Source organism: Eurosta solidaginis, chromosome 3 (genome assembly GCF_040869045.1).
Source record: "Eurosta solidaginis isolate ZX-2024a chromosome 3, ASM4086904v1, whole genome shotgun sequence".
In the NCBI taxonomy this organism is placed as follows: domain Eukaryota; kingdom Metazoa; phylum Arthropoda; class Insecta; order Diptera; family Tephritidae; genus Eurosta; species Eurosta solidaginis.
In genome coordinates, this window is record NC_090321.1 from 278,082,251 (window position 1) to 278,103,861 (window position 21,611).

The window sequence follows — 21,611 nt, forward strand, 5'->3', positions numbered from 1 at the left end:
ATAATTTTTTATTCGCAAAACATGACCTAGCTAGCGTACCCGCTGTGTTTTAATTCACTGGACTATATTGATGTCTGCCTAAAGCCCGTCCACAACGCGAAGAGGTCTATAAATTTCCCAGAACCTCCTCATCGGATGTTGTCTTTGTCAATGGACTTGGAAAGCATGATTTTCCTTTGCCGAGAGAGGACTTTACTTTTCAATTGCTAATCTAGTTCAAAGTAGCATTCATTGGGAAGATCTAAATTTAAGGGGGTGAATATTGTCAAATAAGACTATATTTTGTAATAACGACTCCACCTTTTTGGTTTATTGCATCATGTGTTCGCTTAGAAGAAAATTTCAACTGAAAAGCAAAAGCAAATGAAGCAATTTTGAAGCTTCACAAAAGAAACAAACATTATCTATTAATTATTTATGACTACATACATATGCATTTTTAAACTGACTTAGCCCAAAAACTAGTACACTTCCTGATAATAATCCAAACTTTCATATTCATTTTCAAACTCATACACGACGTTGTTTTGTTCCCTTAGCCGTATGCCAGCACTCGGCTCTGGCGTATCTGGCATAAGTTTTGGGAATTGTTTTCGACTTCTTGGGATGTGATTGTTTCCATCGTAAACATTTTCACTCTGCAGCTCAGCACTACCGATTTTATTTGGAACTGCAGGCGCGCGATAAGTTGGGGGTCGGTTATATGATACATTTCGATGCTTATTTATATCATTCTGAGTAAAATATTGTATATATGACTTTAGCTCTGAATAATTCTCTGTTGTAATGTCAGCACTACACGAAGATCGCGTTCTTGAGTTATAAGATTTGGCGAAGAGCAACACCTCATGCGACGTGAGATTGATTCGTTGTAGACGTTTACTACCATACAATAAAGTTGGACGCCATCGAAGTAAGCAATATATAACAGTTATGCCACTTATACAACAAACCACAGTTATACATATAACAATAGTGAAGAATATTGTTTTATCACTATTTTTTAGCCATGAATTGGACTCTTCCAAAGGCAAATATGCTGATCGACAATCAAATGGTGATGTCTTCAAATCATTGTATTGAATAAGACAAAATGTATAGCTTTGATTTGATTTGAGATTGTTCACGGTTTTGCTTTCTGGAGTTTTTGATGATATAGTATCAACAAGAGTGGCCTTATAGGTAAATGCCTCAAAATATATAACTTTCAATTCTTTCCCATAGCTGCCAATTTGTAGTTCAACGCTTGTAGTGGATAATACTTCCACAAAAAAATTACCGTATTTACATCTTGACAAATAACTACAAGTTAAAAGTCCGGGTAAAGGAATCCCACAACCTTGATACTCTGGTGGTAGTCCTGGCGTGGATGTAGAACTTTCTGTAGTTAGTGAAGAACTCTTAAGTATTGGTGAAATATATTCAGTTGTTTGTAGTGTCGGCTTTCCTGTAAGGTAAGAACAGAGACGAGATATAATTATTCTAATTTTAACTGGAAAGAATACTATGTCAGCCGTTTTACTGAACGAATTAAAAAAGTACTTCAGATAAATGATAATTTCATACCGAGATAAAAATATTAGTATCTGCGTTGCATTATCGTAGTAATTTTTCTTCGTTTTCACAAAGAAAAAAAAAAAAACATGAAAAAATCAATTCAATACTAAATATTAAAAATGTTTTCCTAGCGAACAATAATAGTCAGAAAGTAATCATAAATTAGAGCGTTTCGCTCTTGTTGAGCTCATCAAGTTGTCCGATATGAATTCATTTCCCTTGTTGCGATGGTCTCCCGGTATGAGGCTAATTTCATAAATCGTATCAGGCTAAATAGGTGTCATATCCTGGCCTTACCCTTAGGTGGACAAAGAGACCCCCCCATAATATAAATGGGGGTACGAAGAGGATCTGTCCGACCGTACCCGCAGGAGTACAGAGAGGATGTGTCAAACAGTACCTGTACGGGTACAAAGAGGACGCTTCGAAAAGTAGAACAAGGATCTGTACGACAGTACTCGTAAGGGAATAAAGAGGAACCATCAGACACTACCCGTTCTGGCATAAACTGGTTCAGTAGGTCAGGACCTGGCTATAGTCGCATATTCCATTGCGATGCATCCCGGATTAATCCTAGACTAAGTTTTTTTTTTTTTCAAAAATCTGCTTTTACTAATTTTGCATTTGCCAATTGACAAAAAAAAAAAATACATAAAAAATGATTTGGAGCCTTGAAAATGAAAAAAAAAAAATGCATAAAAAATCGATGAAATTTTGCAGGCTCGAAAATTTTTTTTGGGTATGCGTAGTGGAACTTTTTTCCTGAGCCCAATCCTATCGAAAAATCGATGACGCGATATCGGTTAATAAATCGACCCAGTCTAATGAGTGTGAAAATTATTAGCCATCATCCGGTGGCAAAGATCCTGAGCCAGATAAATAATTTTGCATTTAAATGCAACAACAACGATTTGAGCCAGATAAATCCAGATAGAAGCGTGGTTCAATTTGTGAGCAAGATAACTTGTTAATTACTTGTCTTTAGTTTGGCAACGCTGCCTTTAATAAACCTACTTTTTCAGAAATAGATGGCGCTGCTTAGTTTTCGCTGTATGAGTTAAATGAAAAACAGCGGCGACATCTGCCTATCGCATTTCACGTGTGCGAAAATTTCGCGACATCTACTTCTCAAGTCTCTCAATGATCCAGAGCATTCCCGTGAGAATTGAGGTTACGCCGGAGCTGTAAAACTCACTGGATGATGTCTATTGAAGGCTTCTTTCTAGCGGCAATAAATGAATAAGCGTCAATGCTAAGATAAAAAGAAACAACAGCCCCATATAATTTGGCATGGTAAATTTACCGACTGGCAATGACTTGGATCCTCGCAGTTTTGATTTGATAATGTGGTAAATTTTTACTCCTTATTCATTAAAAATATATAAGATTCATAATACCAATTTCACACTGAAACTTAATGTAATAACACAGTATCTTTTGCATAATTTGCGAACATCTGTCGGCAGCAAAAAAATATTATCATATTTACAAGAAATAGTTAAAATGGAAAGCAGCCGCTTCCTCTTTAACTTTCAATACATTGACATTAAAATCCGAAATACTAGGCACAACCGACTAGGTTTTCCACTTCTTAGGCATAAAATAAAGCAATAATGAGATAATTAAGAGTTTGAATATTGTATGGAAGATTGTGTTCAATAAGGGCTTTAATGTAGAAAACCCGACTAATTATTTCATTAAGCCTCTGTCTGAAATTGATGTAAAGCTCTTATAATTGGAAAAATTTATGGAAATATCATTAAAAAAAGCTTCATAAACTTTTTATGTTTTTTTATGAAATTGGAGATTAATAATTTAATATTAAAAGTGGACTGTGAGTACCCGAAATGAATTGATTCAGATATAATTTAAGAAGAAAAAATCTTCAAGAAAAATATGTATATTTGTTCCACAGTAACTATCTTAAAAGAAAAATTTTGGTATATGACTCATTATACTCATCATATCGTTGCCATATAGACTTCTTACTGATCACATTTCGAAGTCTAATAGGATCCGGACTCATTTTTGGCTCTTAAATATGATGGTTCCAAAAATGTTTGGGTTTTCAGGCATAGAAGTATTGTTTAGTGCAACAACGAACAAAAAAATACTCTAACCTAATATGATGTAAATTCGAAATATACGGACTTCTGATCTATTATTTGTTGATCCAATAAATAACCTAGGGTCCCCCTACTAGCTTCAACTGAATTATAAAAAGCTGCTTATTCCATAAATTTTGAGTACATTTGAAAAAGTTGAATGTTTAGTGACGTTTTCATTCAATTAAGTTTTATTCATGCATTCGTTTTAAAAATTTGATAAAGTTACAAAAAACTAATGCAAAAAAATGCTATAAGAATCATCGAAACTTCTGAGTACGTTGACATTTGATGGCCTTAATATTTATTGAAAGAAAGCATGAGGAAAAAAAACTAACTTTCGACACCCTGTATAATCGCAATCAGTTTATATTTGGTCACTTCTTTTGCACAGGAAGGATGCATTTTCCGAAAACATTTGCGCTAAATAAATATGATGGATTTTGGAGGTATCAAGTTTTGCGAGTGGGTACACTTCATGTGAAAAGGCTCATATCTCAGGGCACACAACTGGGTATATAATATTTGATTTCGCCCGAACTTAAGCCCGAAAGAAATACAAAGCTTTTCGCTTTTGGTAAGAAACCCGAAGTACTCACTTGAATCAGGTATACTCGATATTTTTACTGAGTATGGATATTAGCATCGATATTTTGATTCGAGTATTTTAAATGAGTACCGGTAACGATACTTTTTTTTAAGTTCTATCACTACCCATAGATATGCTATATCTATCAGCATAATTTCAGCAGCCAGCTTTTTGAGGGAGTTACAACAAATTAAAAGTTAAAATTTTGACTTATGTGTTTTTATAATAATGATTGCGATATCATATTTAAACTTTATTCACCAAAAGCTATAAACTTACCGTTAATTTCAGTTATCTCTAAAGTGGTTGGCTTAGTCATTGTAATTGTATTTTTTCCAGTAGTCGATATGCTTTGGGTGGCAGTTCTAGAAGTGGCGGTTGTATACGACTCAGGGTTTGCAGTTGTAAGTATTTCCAGAAATACGTTTTCCGTAGTTGATATAGTGGGATTTGTCAAGGGTATAGTTTGAGCAATTGTTGTTAGTATAGGTAAAGTAGTTATGTCTGCAACTTGTTCCATTCGAATCAGTTGACATATTTTTTTTACTTATTTTAATATTATTTAATATCAGTTTTTAGCTTACCATCACATTGCAGTTGCACATACCGCATTTCGACCCCTTGGACATCCCTTGGTGACGCACAGGTCGGCCCAATGCTATCACCTGTCTTCAATTGTTTCACAAATTCTACGATTGCTTGATGTTCACATGAGCAACTCCATTGATTTCCTGTCATTTTTATGGCTATACCTCGTAATGTCGCCAACATTAGAAACTCTCCATCTAGCGTTTGCAACTTATTATCACGTAAATCTAGTAAATTGAGTGTTAACATAATGCAATCAAAAGTATTTTCAGCAATTATAGTCAGATTACAATTAGCAATGTATAACCGGCGTACACACATCAAATTCACAAATGTATCACCATTCAGAGTGTTATTAAAGTTGGTTCCACTTAGCTCCACATCAACTAATTTTTCGAACACAATAACCCCACTAAGCCAATCTTTCGGATCGTAAATGGTGCCAGCACTGTAACTCGTTTGCTTTTGTTGTACAACAAGGCTGCTTAGTGTTTTGGCCATTGGTTGTAGAAAGCGTATGGCGCTCAGAGATGCTGAATCGGTTGTTTGTTTGTTTTTCAATTTGAAATTTTCTAGAGAGACTAGTCCTATAAAGGATTTGTCAGTCAATAAATTAAGCTGAACAACTTCGAATGTCAAATCGGTCAATTTCTTCATAGTGGTTTGCTTGAAAGCATTGTCTACAATTTTTTCGAGTTCGCAATAACGAATTGTTAAACTTCTCATATTGTAGAGGCCGGCAAATGTATCTTTCGCAATAGTTTTCTCATGAAATGTACAATTCTCTAGTATAACGTCGAAATTAACGTTACCGCAATATTTATCAAAATTCTCCAACTCAAATGATATAGTGCGAATTGGACCTCCTGTACAAATTATTGTTTGGCATCTTTTGCTTCCGTCATTACAAGTCATGCCAGGTCTGAAAGAAATTATTATTAATATTTTGCATATCGTTAGCTTAATTCACAAAGGCCCCAACCAACAAATTTACACATGATGGAATTTTTCCTGCTTCAGTTCGTAATTTATCTGAGTGTTTATAGCGTTTAACTCGGTGGTAGTGCTATGCGTTTTGTGGAAGCCATGTTGATGGGTGGGGGGCGATGACTCGCAGTAAGATGAGGGAACAGACCGGTTTCCAATGCCTTCGCTAGTGGCGAAATGTGTGATATTTGCCGAAATGACTCGTCTTCCTAAGCTGGTTTCCCAGGCTTTAATAGTCGAATTATTCTGAATGATTCTAGTTGAGTACGTGCGTCAGATAGTTTATTTCTTCAGCCTGAAGGTGCTTTTGATATGATAATGACTATTTCGTTTAAAGGAATTTTCTTGCTATCTCATATTGCAAATTTAAAAAACTTTAGCTTTTGAATGGTGCCCCTGTTTATTATTTTTGCAAGATCTAATTCTAAATCAAAGGAAACCCTCTTTTTTTGGTTAAGGAACATCCTTTTATAGACGTTCAAAACTTAATAATCTGATTTCAAAGAAAGGAAATTTTCCATCCTGTGGATCTCGTGGTGTACATTTAGAACTGATTTATATTTTTTTTTATTAGGGAAGTGTCCTTATCTCTACAACAACAACAAAAAGAACAACAATAACACCACCAAGATCAGCGTCAAGCGAAACGAACCATCTTCAAGGTTTAGGAGGAGTTTGCTCGAAGCTACTTTACTGTGATGAAAGTTTTCTGTATAACTTCCAGCATCATGGGCCTGTTTGTCCCCTTCCAACACCATCGTTTTGACGATTACTTCCTCCTCCTGCCCTTTTTTGTTTAAGGCTACCGAGGTCCCCTCCAATAGCGTGTTATGACTATTGTCATCAGGACTTTTTAAAGTCGCAGATAAATTCTACATGTGCCCCAGGACATTTTCCCAAGATGTGTGCACAACATATCCTCCGGCAGATTGATTATTTGAAAGATTTAGTGCTGACCCTTTTCCACCACCTCCATCCGTGCACCCATGACTTGCCGATGGAGGTTTGGAACTACAGAAGAAATGTTTTTTTTTTTTATTGATACGTGGTTATTTGACATCCTATTTTCAAAATTAATATATCAGCATGTTTGACTTTAGTTTTGTCTGCTTAACCAGTTTTAGCCGTTTAAAGTATGCTTCTTGTTTTACAAAAATATGAAAATTCGACTAAGAGAAAGCGAAAGCTCAGCTTAAAAGAACAATTGAAGGAATTACGGAGCTTCTTAAGACCAAAATAATGGCGTATCAATTAAAAAAATTGAATTTCTAATAACTAAGTTAAAATAAAAATCATTTGGACTGTATTTGCAGGGATAAAAAAAAAATTAACTAAAAGTTTCAGAGACCTTCTCAGCGTAAGATTCAAATTAAGGGCAGGCTTTTCCTCCCTTTTCAATTAGTATGGGTACGAACCCAGTTTATTGAGCATTGTTAACTCTTAGTTTTTTTCTGATTACCATTCGTATGTACCGTTTTTTTTTTTAACTAATATTTTGCTATTAGTGTACCTCAGACCGAAATTATACGATTATACAGAATACCTCACACCATCCACATCAGCACAAAAATTGAGCTTTCAGTAAACTATTAGGCAGACTTGAGCAAATCCCGTTAGCTAAGGAGGAATATAAAAAGAAGTTAGATACGATATATTCACTCGCATAGAATAAGAAGGAAAAAAACACAGGCAGCTAATAAGACCACAAAAACAAGACCAAATAAAAAGATGATAAAAAATTGTAAGGACTACCTTTATAATGGACCAAAAAATAAAAGGCAATTCATCTTTTAATACAGACACATTCTTGTTGAATTTTGACCAACTAACTAAAAACTTTAATAATAGCTCTTGTAAAAGAATTTTTGGATTTAAAATTATAAAGGCAGAGCGCGTGTTTAAATTTTAAATAATCAATCAGTTAATCCCAAGTACATGTTTTGCCTTATATTGAAAGATTGCACCCAACAACAACCCCAAAATGACCTCGGGAGGACACCGATGGAGTCCCCAAAACTATCCCGGAATGACCCCCAAATGACCCCGAGGGAGTCCCCAAAACCATCACGGAATGACCCAGAGGGAGTACACAAAAAGATCCCGGAACGAACCTCAAATTACCCAGGGAGGACCCCGAGGGAGTCCCAATAATCTTCCCGAAATGACCCCATAAAACTGCAGGAGGATCGCGAGGGAGCCCCTGGAATGAACCCCAAAAGACCCCGGGAGGACCCCGAGGGAGTCCCTGAAATTACCCAAAAATTACCCCGGAAGAATCCCCAGGGTGTCCCAGAAATTACGTCCAAATGACCCCCAAAAACCCCTGCGAATACTCACCAAAATCATCTCAATATTACATTTAGAAACTTCAGAACTACACGCGCACTGGTTACGCGTATTGGTATATTTTCAGGGCATCTCGATGGTTTATTTTTTTATTTTTGAATAACTGAATAAAAATTGAAATTTTATTGTTATTCCATAATTTTTAAATAAGGAATAATAACTCAACTTTTTACTCAAAATTTTCAAAAATAAGAATGACCGATTATCATCACTCGGGATATTTTGAATAACGATAAAATGTTATTCATTATTCAAAAATAATTGAATAACAAAATAACTTTTTGTTCATCAATCCAAATTTAAAATGATGAATAATTTTTTATTTTTTATTTTTTTGTCAATCGTTATTCAAATTTGTTGATAACGCCCATCCCTGGTACAAATAAACTAACTACCTGCCATACACACATGACGTACCAGTTCAGTAAAATGAAAGACTATAAAAGCTTACAACTAAACACGATCACGACACCGGTTTATGATTAAGCCAAAATTAAAACGGGATGACGGAAAATAGTTTCAAAAAAGTTCTACCTCTTACTCGGAATAACCAACAACAAATTATATGTGTAATTCCTAATATTACTTACACTTTATCTAGAATCGCCATTTCCATTGCTTCAGCAGCAGTAATTGATAAAATGTCTGTTGTTCCATGTTCAGATTCATTTTTTACCGTTTGAGCTGTAGTAAATAATTGCACTTGAATTTGTGACTCATCTGAGAAATCTACATTACTCAAAATAAGCAACAATGGAAATCCGATAATGAATGGTATGATCAAAAACTGAGTCCAACTAAAAGTTAATAAGAAAATTAAACAAAGAAAATGTATTGGTATTTTCTGTTTCTCACCGTTTGCGCTTTGGGTCATAGAGACGTTCGGTTGTGGCGATCTTCACATCTAATTCGTGATTTAAGCTAAAAGTTTTCTTATGTAATATTTTATCAAAGCAAGGCAAACAGTCCATTTATTTTCAAGCGCTGTTAAAATATTTCACGAAAAATATGTTCCTTTCTCAGCAAGTCTACATGAACTGGCTTTCATATCCGAACTCCAGGTTTACTATTCGATTTGGCTGATTAATTTGCCATTAAATTTATTTAATAAACAATTAATTTAGATTCGCTTATCAAGTTTCGTAATAAAATCACGATTGTTTCATTTGATAAGGATAAAATTTCATGCAAGTGCATATGCAGTATTAATCTCTGTATATTTGTTTTCTAACGCACCTAATGATTTGATTCGTTATTAATTATAAATAATAAGCAAAACATCGTGTTTGAAAGGCGTTTACGTTATCAGCTCTTAACCAAAATTGAAGCAGAACTTATATCTGCCTTCCTAATTACTTAATTGAAGATTAATTGTTGAAGCACTATTTTCCGCTGAAGCAACATCAAAACTTATAAAGAAATATTTTCAATAAGAGCAAAATTATTTTACCAAAAAATGTATAGATTGAACTGGCCCGTCTATAAAGATCTCACATAGACTGAATGTGTCCATAGTGTTACCAGAATTTGTTTGACGACCAAACGGGACCAGGTACCAGAACTTATGATATAGAATAACGCCGTCCTCTTGGCAAATACATTTTTAGGACCTTGTCTAATTGCTGCCAATTTGTAGGAAAAAAGTAAAGGGAGCACTACGCAAATTGGAAGAGAAGCTCGGCTTAAAATCTCTTCGGAGGTTATCGCGCCTTACATTTATTTGTTTTAATTGCTGTCTCGAGATCTGGCAACTCTGCAGCCCCTAATAACTGGAGCCTTGACCTGGCGAGCGTTGGACACGAACACAGAACGTGCGCAACAGTTTCATCCAGCAGCTCGCACTTCCTACACCTGCTGTTACTGACGCGACCTAACTTATAAGCATGTGACGCCAGAAGGCAGTGCCCAGTTAGGATGTCCATCGTGAGCCTTAAGTCTTCTCTCTTTAGAGATATCAGCCACTTTGTGAGTCCAATATCGTAGGTTTTGCACATGAAATTAGAAATTTTGCAGCCCGGCTGTTTTGTGCACGCCTTTCCCGCTTGATGGATTTTATGCAGCTCCTGTCTTCTTTTAATTTCTCCCAAATGGATTGGGGCGTCTATTGTCGTTTCAGCGAGTTTTGCACCCCCTATGCCAACCCATTGGCCTTTTCGTTACCTTCTATCCCTTTACGACCGGGAACCTAGCATAAATGAATGGTCCGGCCTGAGCGAAGATTTACAATGCTTCTTTGCATTCCAGAACACTTCTTGATGAAGTACTATGTGAGATTATTGCCTTAATCACCGCCTGCAGCTTAAGCACGCTTCCTCCATAATCTCTGTTGCTTTCTTCACGGCTATAATTTCTGCTTGAAAGACGCAGCAGTAATATGGTAGCCTGTAGGATTTACTTATTTCTGGATCGACGAAGTAAACAGCAGACCAGACCCCTTCCATTTCTGCACCGTGGCACCAACCCTCCGGCTCAATTGTGGCCCCAAGATCTCTTTCGGAGCTCTGGCACGGAACCATATATTCCGTTTGCCCGATATCAGATGGCGCTATACTGCTATGGCCATATGCCCTGCACTAAAGCTACCCTGAGGAATTAAGCCTTGTTGTAGTTGCTAACGTGATGATGTTTATGGCCATTAGGTTGCAGGCAGGATATATAGAATGGCGTGCAATGCTGCTGTCGGGGTAGTTTTCAGGGCTCCCGTTATATTTTTTCAAAAAGTCAACTTCTTGAGATATCTAAACGCATTTATTTATTTATTTAAAATAGACACACAGTTATTTAATCGTAAAAACTAAAAATTACCCAAAAGTTTCCTAGGTAAGTTTACGAGATATATGCCAAAATGTGTAGCAGATGTATCCCTGAAGGCAGGTATTTTTTGATTCAATATTTTACTTTAAATGTCGACCAGGGATATTCCTAAAACGTATTTTGAGAATATGGGAATTAAGAGAAAAATCAGAGCAACGATTTTTTCATAGGGCTGTTTTTAGTGTAATATCCATATTTCTGAGGTATATTTCACACCGTTGGGTGATTTGCGCACCCAATAGGGAGAACATACATCGAAATTTGTTTTTAAAATCGTCTTTTCGGTCCCATATCGTTCATATCTACCAAACAATTATGCTACTTAACTTAAATGTCAGAATTTTCTGGTGAGGGTATGCAAGAACGAGAGTATGCTGCTTGCCCACCGGTAACTAGCTCTGAAAATTTCTTTGTTATATTGAATAACTAATACTAGGTTCAAACACACACCAAGTTGGCAATTTAGACTGTTTGGGCAATTTATTACGCAATTTGTCATATAATAAATTGTAATAATAAATTGCCAATTTAAAAAAAATTGCGTAATAAATTGTTTCAAACTGCAAATGCAACATTGTAAAGTGTGTTTATTGAGTATATTTAAACGTCAGTTACGCATGGCTGAACTATATGGCTGATTTTATGTCTTTCATTTCACTGGAGCAGGGATTGTCAAAAGAAGATGGCAAAATCAAAATGAAACCAAAACATTGAACACATTTTCTTACAACACACAAAAATTTCAATATTTTATGTTTTCTTTCCATTCCATTCACCTAATACCAACACGCACATTTTGACAGTCTCAACAAAGATATGTTATTACTGTAGAGATGAGCCAACCAGCTATCAAATTACTATTGTGTAAGCTAAATAGAGTTGCATGAACACCACTCAATTTAAATCGAAATAGCCTCAATTTATTTTTCTGTTTGAACATAGTATAAATTGTTTTAGCCAACTGAAACCCTCATTCTTGACAAAAGTAAAATTTGAGATACTTTTTTTTTAAAGTTCCACGAATAGGAAGTAGCGGGTGATATTCAGCCCAGATCAATAATGTTTGTCTTTTCTGTATCGAATTTTCTTAAACATCATTGCGAATTCCTACAAGTGAAGAATGTTTTCGTTCTTCAATTACCTTTTACAACTTTTAATAAATAATTATGTTTTATAGTAAAATTATATGGTACATCACATGTATCTTATTGTTCAAATATGAGACACCAAGAGAAACTTTGATTACCGATCTATTATTCCTTTGATGTATACCGGAAGTTTCGCTTATAAACGTCAGTTCTTTATATATTACATATCTTATATTGAGAAAAGAATATTGCTCAGCTCCATTCATTAAAGATAAGACAGTTTCGCCCTTACTTGTTTCAATTAAAAGTCGAAGACTACTCCAACCTAATATGTAGTAATTTAAGTTTAAATTTCTGATTTTCTATGGACACATTTAAAAGGAAAGTTTATTTGCAACACCAATGTTGGCATACACAATCTCGCAAAACAAAAACTGTTCTGAGTAGGTTTCAAATAGTTCTGGAGTTCCTGAAAAAGAGAAAAAAGTTCTGGGTTTTGTGAACGTTTTTGCAAACACTCGCCAATTGCAGGAATTCGAAATGTTAACCATAAAAAAATGTGTTTGCCCATTTTCCTTATTTATTCAATGAGTTTTTGACTCAAAATCGATTTCAATTACAAATCGTTTTACAAAATAGCAAATGGCTGAAACCGATGAAAAATTTCAAATCTAGTGCCGAATTTCTAACTGTGTACGGCCTCAATATACATATTCAGTTCTTTAACTACGGGTAGCCTTCAAAAATTTTTCTCGCTGCATTATAGGTTCGCTTAACCTTACAATAATTGTAAACTCTTTCTTTTATAATACAAGCGCTTCAGAAACATTAATCTCCGGACTTTTAATTTTTTTAATCCAAAAGGTAGCATTAAATCCAGACTTTAACTGTTTGAATTCCAAAATAAAAATTAAATCCGGAATTTTTCTTTTAGGACAGCATAGAATTGTGGCCATATAACAATGGAACCGCCCATTTAAATGAAACCCATTTTTTTATACGGAATCCTTCTCAGCAACAGCTTCCATTTGATATCCATATTACACACACATTCTAGGGGTATCCGGCCTATATCTTGAGACCCTAGTCACCCAGCGGTATAAAAATTACTCTGTACTAAAACACCCATCAACAGCTTCAATTTGATATCCATAATGTATAAACACATCGTAGTGTTCATCCGTTCCTTCCTCTTCAATCACTCTTTTTCTATTAAAAAAAAGCGCATCAAAATCCGTTGCGTATTTTTAAAGGTTTAAGCATTCAAAGGGACATAGGGACAGAAAAAGCGACTTTGTTTTTACTATGTAGTGATACATGCAAAAAACAAAAAAATAAAACTTTTGTTTAAGAATTTTAAGGAAATGTTCAATATTTTGAACGAAAGGGTATTTTTCAAGAGATGTATGCATTCTTAACCATTTATGTTGCATTAACTTGGCAACAACGCATAAATATGTCAAGCTGATATGGTATGAAATTACATACATATATCCATACATATAAATGTACTCCCGAAGTTAAATAACGCAGCGAATGCTATGTATGTACGTATGTGTCGCGTCATGCCTCACTTAAAAGCAATTTGGGCGCACAGTTGACAGCGAACAACCACACACACGCATTTTTTGGTAAAAATGTTACTTTTGTTTAAAAAATTTGGCTGATATAAGAAAGGAATCAAGTATTTTTTTTTTTATGCAGATCGAAGGTAAATATTTGAAAGCTTTACTGAAAAGTAGAACTTTTTAAATCCATCCACCCGTTTATGAGTTATAGCTGTGTAAACAAAAATTTTATGATTTTTTACTACATTTTGGCAATTTTCCACGCCCCTATAATATATTCCTTCAAATTATATTAACTGTACCATCTCACGTAGCTAAGCTTTCAAATGCAAAAAATCGTTTTAAAACCGAAGCATTCTATGTGAAGTTATGTGCGTACATAGCATTTGGCGACTTTATTTTATAAGATTTATATATAGATATGTATATATATTCACAACTACAAGTAAAACAAATTGTCAATTACTAAAGTCAAAATTTCCAGAACCGACCGTATTAGCTATTATCTATAGGATGGCATCAGAAACCTTTATGGACCATATGCAAAGTCACATCAGCAGAAGATCCTGGTGTCCCAATGAATGGTGGTACGCCTCTTTGGTCTGTTGGTAATGCTGGAAATGGATCGTTGGAAGCTCGTTTACTACGTGGTTTTACTTCAGCATAACTAACCAAACTTTCGACATATTCTTCAGATTTCGAAGTTAAGGGTAGCATATACCTTTCGACATATTCAAACTGGTTTGCTTTTTCTGAATCCTGGGTGCTCACACAGAAAGAAAGTGTTTCTATCGGAACCCGCCTATGGAAGCAGAGGTAGAGGGCGGCCCCCACTCCGTTGGAAGGACCAGGTGGAAAATGATTTAAACCCCCTTGGTGTGACCAATTGGCGCCGGTTGGCGGAGCGAAGGAGCGACTGGCGCGCCTTGTTGGACGGCCATAACCGTTTAGACGGTTAAGCGCCAATTAAGTAAGTAAGTAAGGGTGCTCACACTTTGCACTCGAACATAAGCCGGGATGACCTCGTATAAGCTCCCATTTATATAAATTTGGCTACCATCCACGCTGGCAACGGAGTTGCGACGCACATTAGGGATGTTCATTCCAAAGTCATAAATACTAAAATTGAAATAATATATGTAGGTTTCAGATTTGTTAGTTAAATAAATATCATATACAATAAGGCATTTAAAAAGTAAAAAAAAAAAAAACAAGTAAGGAAGGTTAAGTTCGGGTGTAACCGAACATTACATACTCAGTTGAGAGCTATGGTGACAACATAAGGGAAAATAACCATGTAGGAAAATGAACCGAGGGAAACCCTGGAATGTGTTTGTATGACATGTGTATCAAATGAAAGGCATTAAAGAGTATTTTGTGAGGGAGTGGCCCATAGTTCTATAGGTGGACGCCATTTAGGGATATATCCATAAAGGTGGATCAGGGTTGACTCTAGAATGCGTTTGTACGATATGGGTATCAAATGAAAGGTATTAATGAGTATTTTAAAAGGGCGTGGACCTAAGTTCTATAGATGGACGCCTTTTCGAGATATCGCCATAAAGGTGGACCAGGGGTGACTTTAGAATTTGTTTGTATGATATGGGTATCAAATGAAAGGTGTTAATGATTATTTTAAAAGGGCGTGGGGCTTAGTTCTACAGGTGGACCCCTTTTCGAGATATCGCCATAAAGGTGGACCAGGGGTGACTCTAGAATGCATTTGTACGATATGGGTATCAAATGAAAGGTGTTAATGAGTATTTTAAAAGGGAGTAATCCTTAGTTCCATAGGTGGACGCCATTTCGATATATCGCCATAAAGGTGGGCCAGGGATGACTTTAGAATTCGTTTGTGCAATATGGGTATCAAACGAAAGGAGTTAATGAGTATTTTAAGAGGGAGTGGGCCTTTCTGGACCAGGGGTGACTCTAGACTTTGTTTGTACGATATGGGTATCAAATGAAAGGTGTTAATGAGTATTTTTAAAAGGGAGTGGGCCTTCGTTCTATAGGTGTTCGCCTTTTCGAAATATCGCCATAAAGGTGGACCAGGGGTGACTCTAGAATGAGTTTGTACGATATGGGTATCAAATTAAAGGTATTAATGAGAGTTTTAAAAGGGAGTGGTGGTAGTTGTATATGTGAAGGCGTTTTCCAGATATCGCCAAAATGTGGACCAGGGTGACCCAGAACATCATCTGTTGGATACCGCTAATTTATTTATATATGTAATACCTGCCAAGATTTTAAGGGTTTTTTATTTCGCCCTACAGAACTTTTTCATTTTCTTCTACTTAATATGGTAGGTGTCACAACCATTTTATAAAGTTTTTTCTAAAGTTATATTTCGCGTCAATAAAACAATCTAATTACCTTACCATATTTCATCCCTTTTTTCGTATTTGGTATAGAATTATGGCATTTTTTTCATTTTTCGTAATTTTCGATATCGAAAAAGTGGGCGTGGTCATAGTCGGATTTCGTTCATTTTTCATACCAAGATAAAGTGAGTTCAGATAAGTACGTGAACTGAGTTTAGTAAAGATATGTCGATTTTTGCTCAAGTTATCGTGCTAACGGCCATGCGGAAGGACAGACGGACGGCTGTGTATAAAAACTGGGCGTGACATCAACCAATTTCGCCCATTTTAACAGAAAACAGTTAACGCCATAAAATCTATGCCCATACCAAATTTCAAAAGGATTGGTTAATTTTTGTTCGACTTATGGCGTTAAAAGTATCCTAGACAAATTAAATGAAAAAGGCGGAGCCACGCCCATTTTTAAATTCTCTTTTATTTTTGTATTTTGTTGCACCATATCATTACTGGAGTTGAATCTTGACATAATTTACTTATATACTGTAAAGATATTAAATTTTTTGTTAAAATTTTTCTTTAAAAAAAACTTTTTTTTAAAAGTGGGCGTGGTCCGTCTCCGATTTTGCTAATTTTTATTAAGTGCACATATAGTAATAAGAGTAACGTTCCTGCCAAATTTCATCATGATATCTTCAACGACTGCCAAATTACAGCTTGCAAAAGTTTTAAATTACCTTCTTTTAAAAGTGGGCGGTGCCACGCCCATTGTCCAAAATTTTACTAATTTTCTATTTTGCGTCATAAGTTCTCATCTACCAAGTTTCGTCGCTTTATCGGTCTTTTGTAATGAATTATCGCACTTTTTCGGTTTTTCGAAATTTCGATATCAAAAAAGTGGGCTTGGTTATAGTCCGATATCGTTCATTTTAAATAGCGATTTGAGATGAGTGCTCAGGAACCTACATACCAAATTTCATCAAGATACCTCAAAAGTTACTCAAGTTATCGTGTTAACGGACGGACGGACATGGCTCAATCAAATTTTTTTTCGATCCTGATTATTTTGATATATGGAAGTCTATATCTATCTCGATTCCTTTATATATGTACAACCAACCGTTATCCAATCAAACTTAATATACTCTGTGAGCTCTGCTCAACTGAGTATAAAAAGAAAAAAATCAATAAAGAAACTCATGCAAACTCGCAAATTCCTCACAAGGCCTGTAAACCATGCAAACCTCTGTTTAAATTTCTGCATTATTTCTATGGTAACGAGGCATAAGCAAGCTTTAGAGAGTTGCCTTAGTATTCTATTTATTATTAAATTTTTTGCTCGGAAAGTTTAAATCTTCTGTGCTTCTACAAAACAACAGAGGCCCAAAAATAATGTTGGTTTGCGGCTATTATTATTATTAATTATCAATGTGTAATCAATAAGGGGACAAGGGTGAGAGAAACGGGAACTGTAGGGCGAACTGATCGCAATTTCATATTGCAGAGCTCGAAGTGACTATCTAATGCGCTGGTATCCGCTGATTCATTGTTTTGTTGAGAAATGTGCCATGCAGTGACTTTCATCATTCCATGAAAATTTTTTCATTTATTGAAGTGAAACCATGTGACACTTTACCTCTGGTGGCGGCAACTGAGTTATAGAGGTAGTAGAACGGAAGCTAAAGAAAATTGCGTATACATTCTCTAAACCGGGTCGCCCTTCGTAGTTATTTGGAAAGATTCGGAGTGTATTTTTTGTCATGAAAAGCTTCTCAGAAAAAATTTGTCTGGCTTAGCAAATGCCATTCGGTGTCTGCATACGACATGCAGGTTAGCTAATTTGTGGGAAAAGTTAAAAAAGGTGCTCCACAAACCGGTTACGTAACTTCGATTTAATCTCCAAAGATATACATATATCCCGTCAATTTATTATCATAACTCATGTTATTATCAAAATAAGATTTATCTAGGAACTCTCACTTTGTACTATACAGGGCACTGTAGTCTACGGTATCACCTAAGTAAGTTAATTATATATATCTGATGCACAAATATGTCGCTTCTGTTAGCTGGAGGATGAAACGACGGCTTACTTTCTCAGTAAATGAGCCGTTCTAGCAAGACAAAGACTCTCCCATCTGGGTGGCGTTACTCTTAGTCCTTAATACTTGAATGCACTAAAATCCTCCGCATAGAGTAATAGGTAGAAAGGGCAAGGACAATAGATCTAAATAAAGGTCGCAGTACATCGATGCCTAATAATAGTATTAATAATAATAATATTGTGGAGGATCGAATATGGGAATTCAAATAAAGAGAAAACTTGCGTTATATCGTTTTACCCACCTCTCTCCGCTTTGCTCAGCAAGCGTGTTTTCTTTTAACTTCAATTCCTTCAGCGAGGACTTCTTTGGCAATACTATTATTTTCAGTGAATTGAAGTTGAAATGCGTTTACTACCCTTCAAAAGTGTTGGCTTATGTTGTAGCAATTTATAAATGCCAGCGATACCGATAAAGCTACATAATACAACAGCCATAAATGATAAATATTATGTTTGTTATGCGTAGATTACGTACAAACGAATCTTAATATTCTTTTTTTGGATTCGTATCCAGGTGGACGGATTCACAACGAAATGGTGAAATCGTTAGCTGTTTCTGACCAATTAAACAAAATGTGTAAGTGGTATCTGGCAAAAGATTACCAACAACTCTTTTCTTACTAATGGGACCAACGCAACCCAAACTATATTGATCATAGTTCACAGTCACGTTGTAGTAATCATCACTGACTTTACTAAACCAAATAATGTCATAAGGTTGCTCGAGCTCCTCAAATTCCAAAGTTACAAGCACACTAAAATCGGCTAAAGCCGTGAGACCAATATGAGCATAAGGCCATAATACTTTTTCCCAGTCATCTTTAGAATTTGAGCTGGATCTAACGCACTGTAACAAGATGGTGTCCTCTGCAGGTATTGCTGATTCCATTAGTGTTGGTGTTGGCGTAGAAAAATCTTCAAGAAAATCATACTTTGTAAAGACATTTAAATTTGTTGTTCCAATAAAAGTCTCTCTAAATTCACCAAAGCATATACTCCTGGCGGCCACCGTGGTGTGATGGTAGCGTGCTCCGCCTATCACACCGTATGCCCTGGGTTCAACTCCCGGGCAAAGCAACATCAAAATTTTAGAAATAAGATTTTTCAATTAGAAGAAAATTTTTCTAAGCGGGGTCGCCCCTCGGCAGTGTCTGGCAAGCGCTCCGATTGTATTTCTGCCATGAAAAGCTCTCAGTGAAAACTCATCTGCCTTGCAGATGCCGTTCGGAGTCGGCATAAAACATGTAGGTCCCGTCCGGCCAATTTGTAGGGAAAAATCAAGAGGAGCACGACGCAAATTGGAAGAGAAGCTCGGCCTTAGATCTCTTCGGAGGTTATCGCGCCTTACATTTATTTTATTTATATACTCCTATCCCATATCGATAAACCTCAGGAACTGGAACAGTTCCATACGCAATTCACAAGAGCATTCCAACGGATTATGCCGAACATCAATAATTAGTCCTTTGCCAAGAGCGTTACGGCCGAAAATAAAATGACTAATTGTGATGAGCTTATTATAGGACACATTCAGATGAATCAACGAATCGGCCAAATGTGAGAAAATATAAATCGGTAGCGTTTCAATATTTGAATGTGATAAATCTAAATATTGCACAATACACAACTTTGCGAAGGCATCATCGGCTAGGGAATTCGTTAAGTTATTATAACTCAAATTAACTTATTTCAATCTGTTAAGCGAACTGCTCGAAGAGGTGACATTTGCTATATCTGGCAATCCACCTTGTAGCGTTAAGCTCTTTAATTGGTATCTGATATATTCCAAAAAGTCATCATCAATGGTTTTAACTGGCTTTACATTTTGAATTATGGAAAAAGTGCTAGAATTTTCGGAAATATTGTGGAAAATATCCTTGCGCAGTACATTCAACTGTAGATCCTCCAAATAAATATCTTTGAAAATGCCATTACGAAAGGCACCTTCTCCGATATCGGCAACATTGGCTGTACCGATATAAAGCGATCGTACCTTATTTGCGTAATTACCAAGAAAACCAGGGATGCACCTTAACGTTAAGCGAATCGTTTATCAAAAAATTTCCACCGTTTCTGTTGAAGCACTTCAAAATATTATCGATAAAGAAATTATCAAGATAAATTGTATTTCGTTTTTAACCGAAACGAAAAGCTTTCGTTAACGTTAAAAACGTTAACAAAAACGTGATACTTTATGTTTGGATTGTGCTGGCAATGCTATAGCCATGGTGAAGCCGCAAGGTGGTAACAGCGAGCGGACATACACACACAAACTCCATGTAATTTGTTTGTGTAATTGGTTGGTTGTAATGTCAAAAATACTCTGAGAAATATTCGTACTGTCAAAATTCATGAGAAAAGTTGCAATCAGCGCGGCTAATGCTTTCACCTTTAATGACTCCGCCATCAATCAGCTTTGCCAGCATAGTTTGAAATTAATAATCAACATAAACGATTTGATTTCGTTTTGATATGGCAGAAAACGAAACAAAATCACTTCGTTAATTTGACGTTCTTAACGTTAATAAACGAAAGGAAATGACTTTGTTTCGTTTATTAACGTTAATTATCGTAACGAAAAGATATTGGTTCGTTGGTTAAGCATGCCTGAAGAAAATTGTGAGAAAGTTTTTTTTGCGGGAACTCGATATGATAAAGACGTAACTCTTCGATAATTGGACAGTTATTATTCTGAAAGAAACACTTATTAAAAAATAATGTATATATATGTACATCCGAAATATAATAATATTATGAGGATTCGTTTGTCTTGCAAGGTACATAGATTTTTGATATCCTACTATCCTACGCAATACTACGAAATGTTAGAGGAAACAGGGTTGCATTTTCATTTCCTATAATTCGTTGCCCGCAAATAAACATTGGATTGAGTATGACATAAATTGCAGGGATTGCATAAGATTTTCGCGTATATTTTATCGTTGTGAAATCCGTGCTACACTTTGCAAGACAAAGCGAGTTCCCTTTATATGCTTTTGATAAAGTTTGTTTAAAGCGCCAAATACACGACACGAACATTTCCGCGAACATTCCGCAATCTTGTTCGCAGCTTTGGCCATACACTATACGAACTTTTGGCCGAACATTAGTTCTCTTTCAGAAATTTTTTATTGTCCATTTTACTCTTCCACGCACGTCTGTTCCGTTCAGAAATTACTACGATTATGAGCTATTTCGCCATACGCGCACGAACAGTTCCCGCAAATGTTCGCCAAAAATTAAAATTTTTTGATTTTTGGCGAACATTTGCGCGAACTGGCAAACACCACCATACACGACAGAAAAGGTCGCAGAAACATGACATAACGGGAATGTTCGCGGAAATGTGCGTGTCGTGTATTTGGCGCTTAACGGGAAACATGTAGCTTCTCCCATTACTTGCTATTGTCCTTTCTATATTTTTGTCGAGTTGTTCAATATTTGTGCGGATACAAATAATTTTGCATTTTGTTTGTACACATTTAGGAGGTTCTTTGATGATGCTGAAGTTGGCATAGGGTTTTCTGGGAAAGTTGTAAAACAT

At 35.9% G+C, this 21,611-nt stretch overlaps 1 protein-coding gene and 1 pseudogene across 1 annotated transcript; both read right to left on the bottom strand.

Moving 5' to 3' along the window:
• Positions 1–461: 461 nt before the first annotated feature.
• On the bottom strand, positions 462–9,157 carry LOC137246157 (uncharacterized). The gene is made up of 5 exons (XM_067777243.1): positions 9,028–9,157; positions 8,763–8,969; positions 4,836–5,761; positions 4,531–4,755; positions 462–1,447 (listed from the first exon to the last, which is right to left on the bottom strand). Exons 1-5 carry the CDS (start codon positions 9,141–9,143, stop codon positions 462–464), a joined length of 2,460 nt encoding a protein of 819 aa, XP_067633344.1. The 5' UTR covers positions 9,144–9,157.
• Positions 9,158–14,161: 5,004 nt separating this feature from the next.
• LOC137246158 (uncharacterized) lies at positions 14,162–21,611 on the bottom strand (annotated as a pseudogene).

Excerpts from the sequence above, each read along its gene's own strand:
- LOC137246157 (XM_067777243.1), bottom strand. The coding sequence starts at position 9,143 with ATGGACTGTTTGCCTTGCTTTGATAAAATATTACATAAGAAAACTTTT. Across the intron at positions 5,762-8,762 it reads ATGGCGATTCTAGATAAAGT|ACCTGGCATGACTTGTAATG; the intron begins GTAAGTAATATT and ends AATTTCTTTCAG. Across the intron at positions 1,448-4,530 it reads AGAGATAACTGAAATTAACG|GAAAGCCGACACTACAAACA; the intron begins GTAAGTTTATAG and ends CTTACCTTACAG.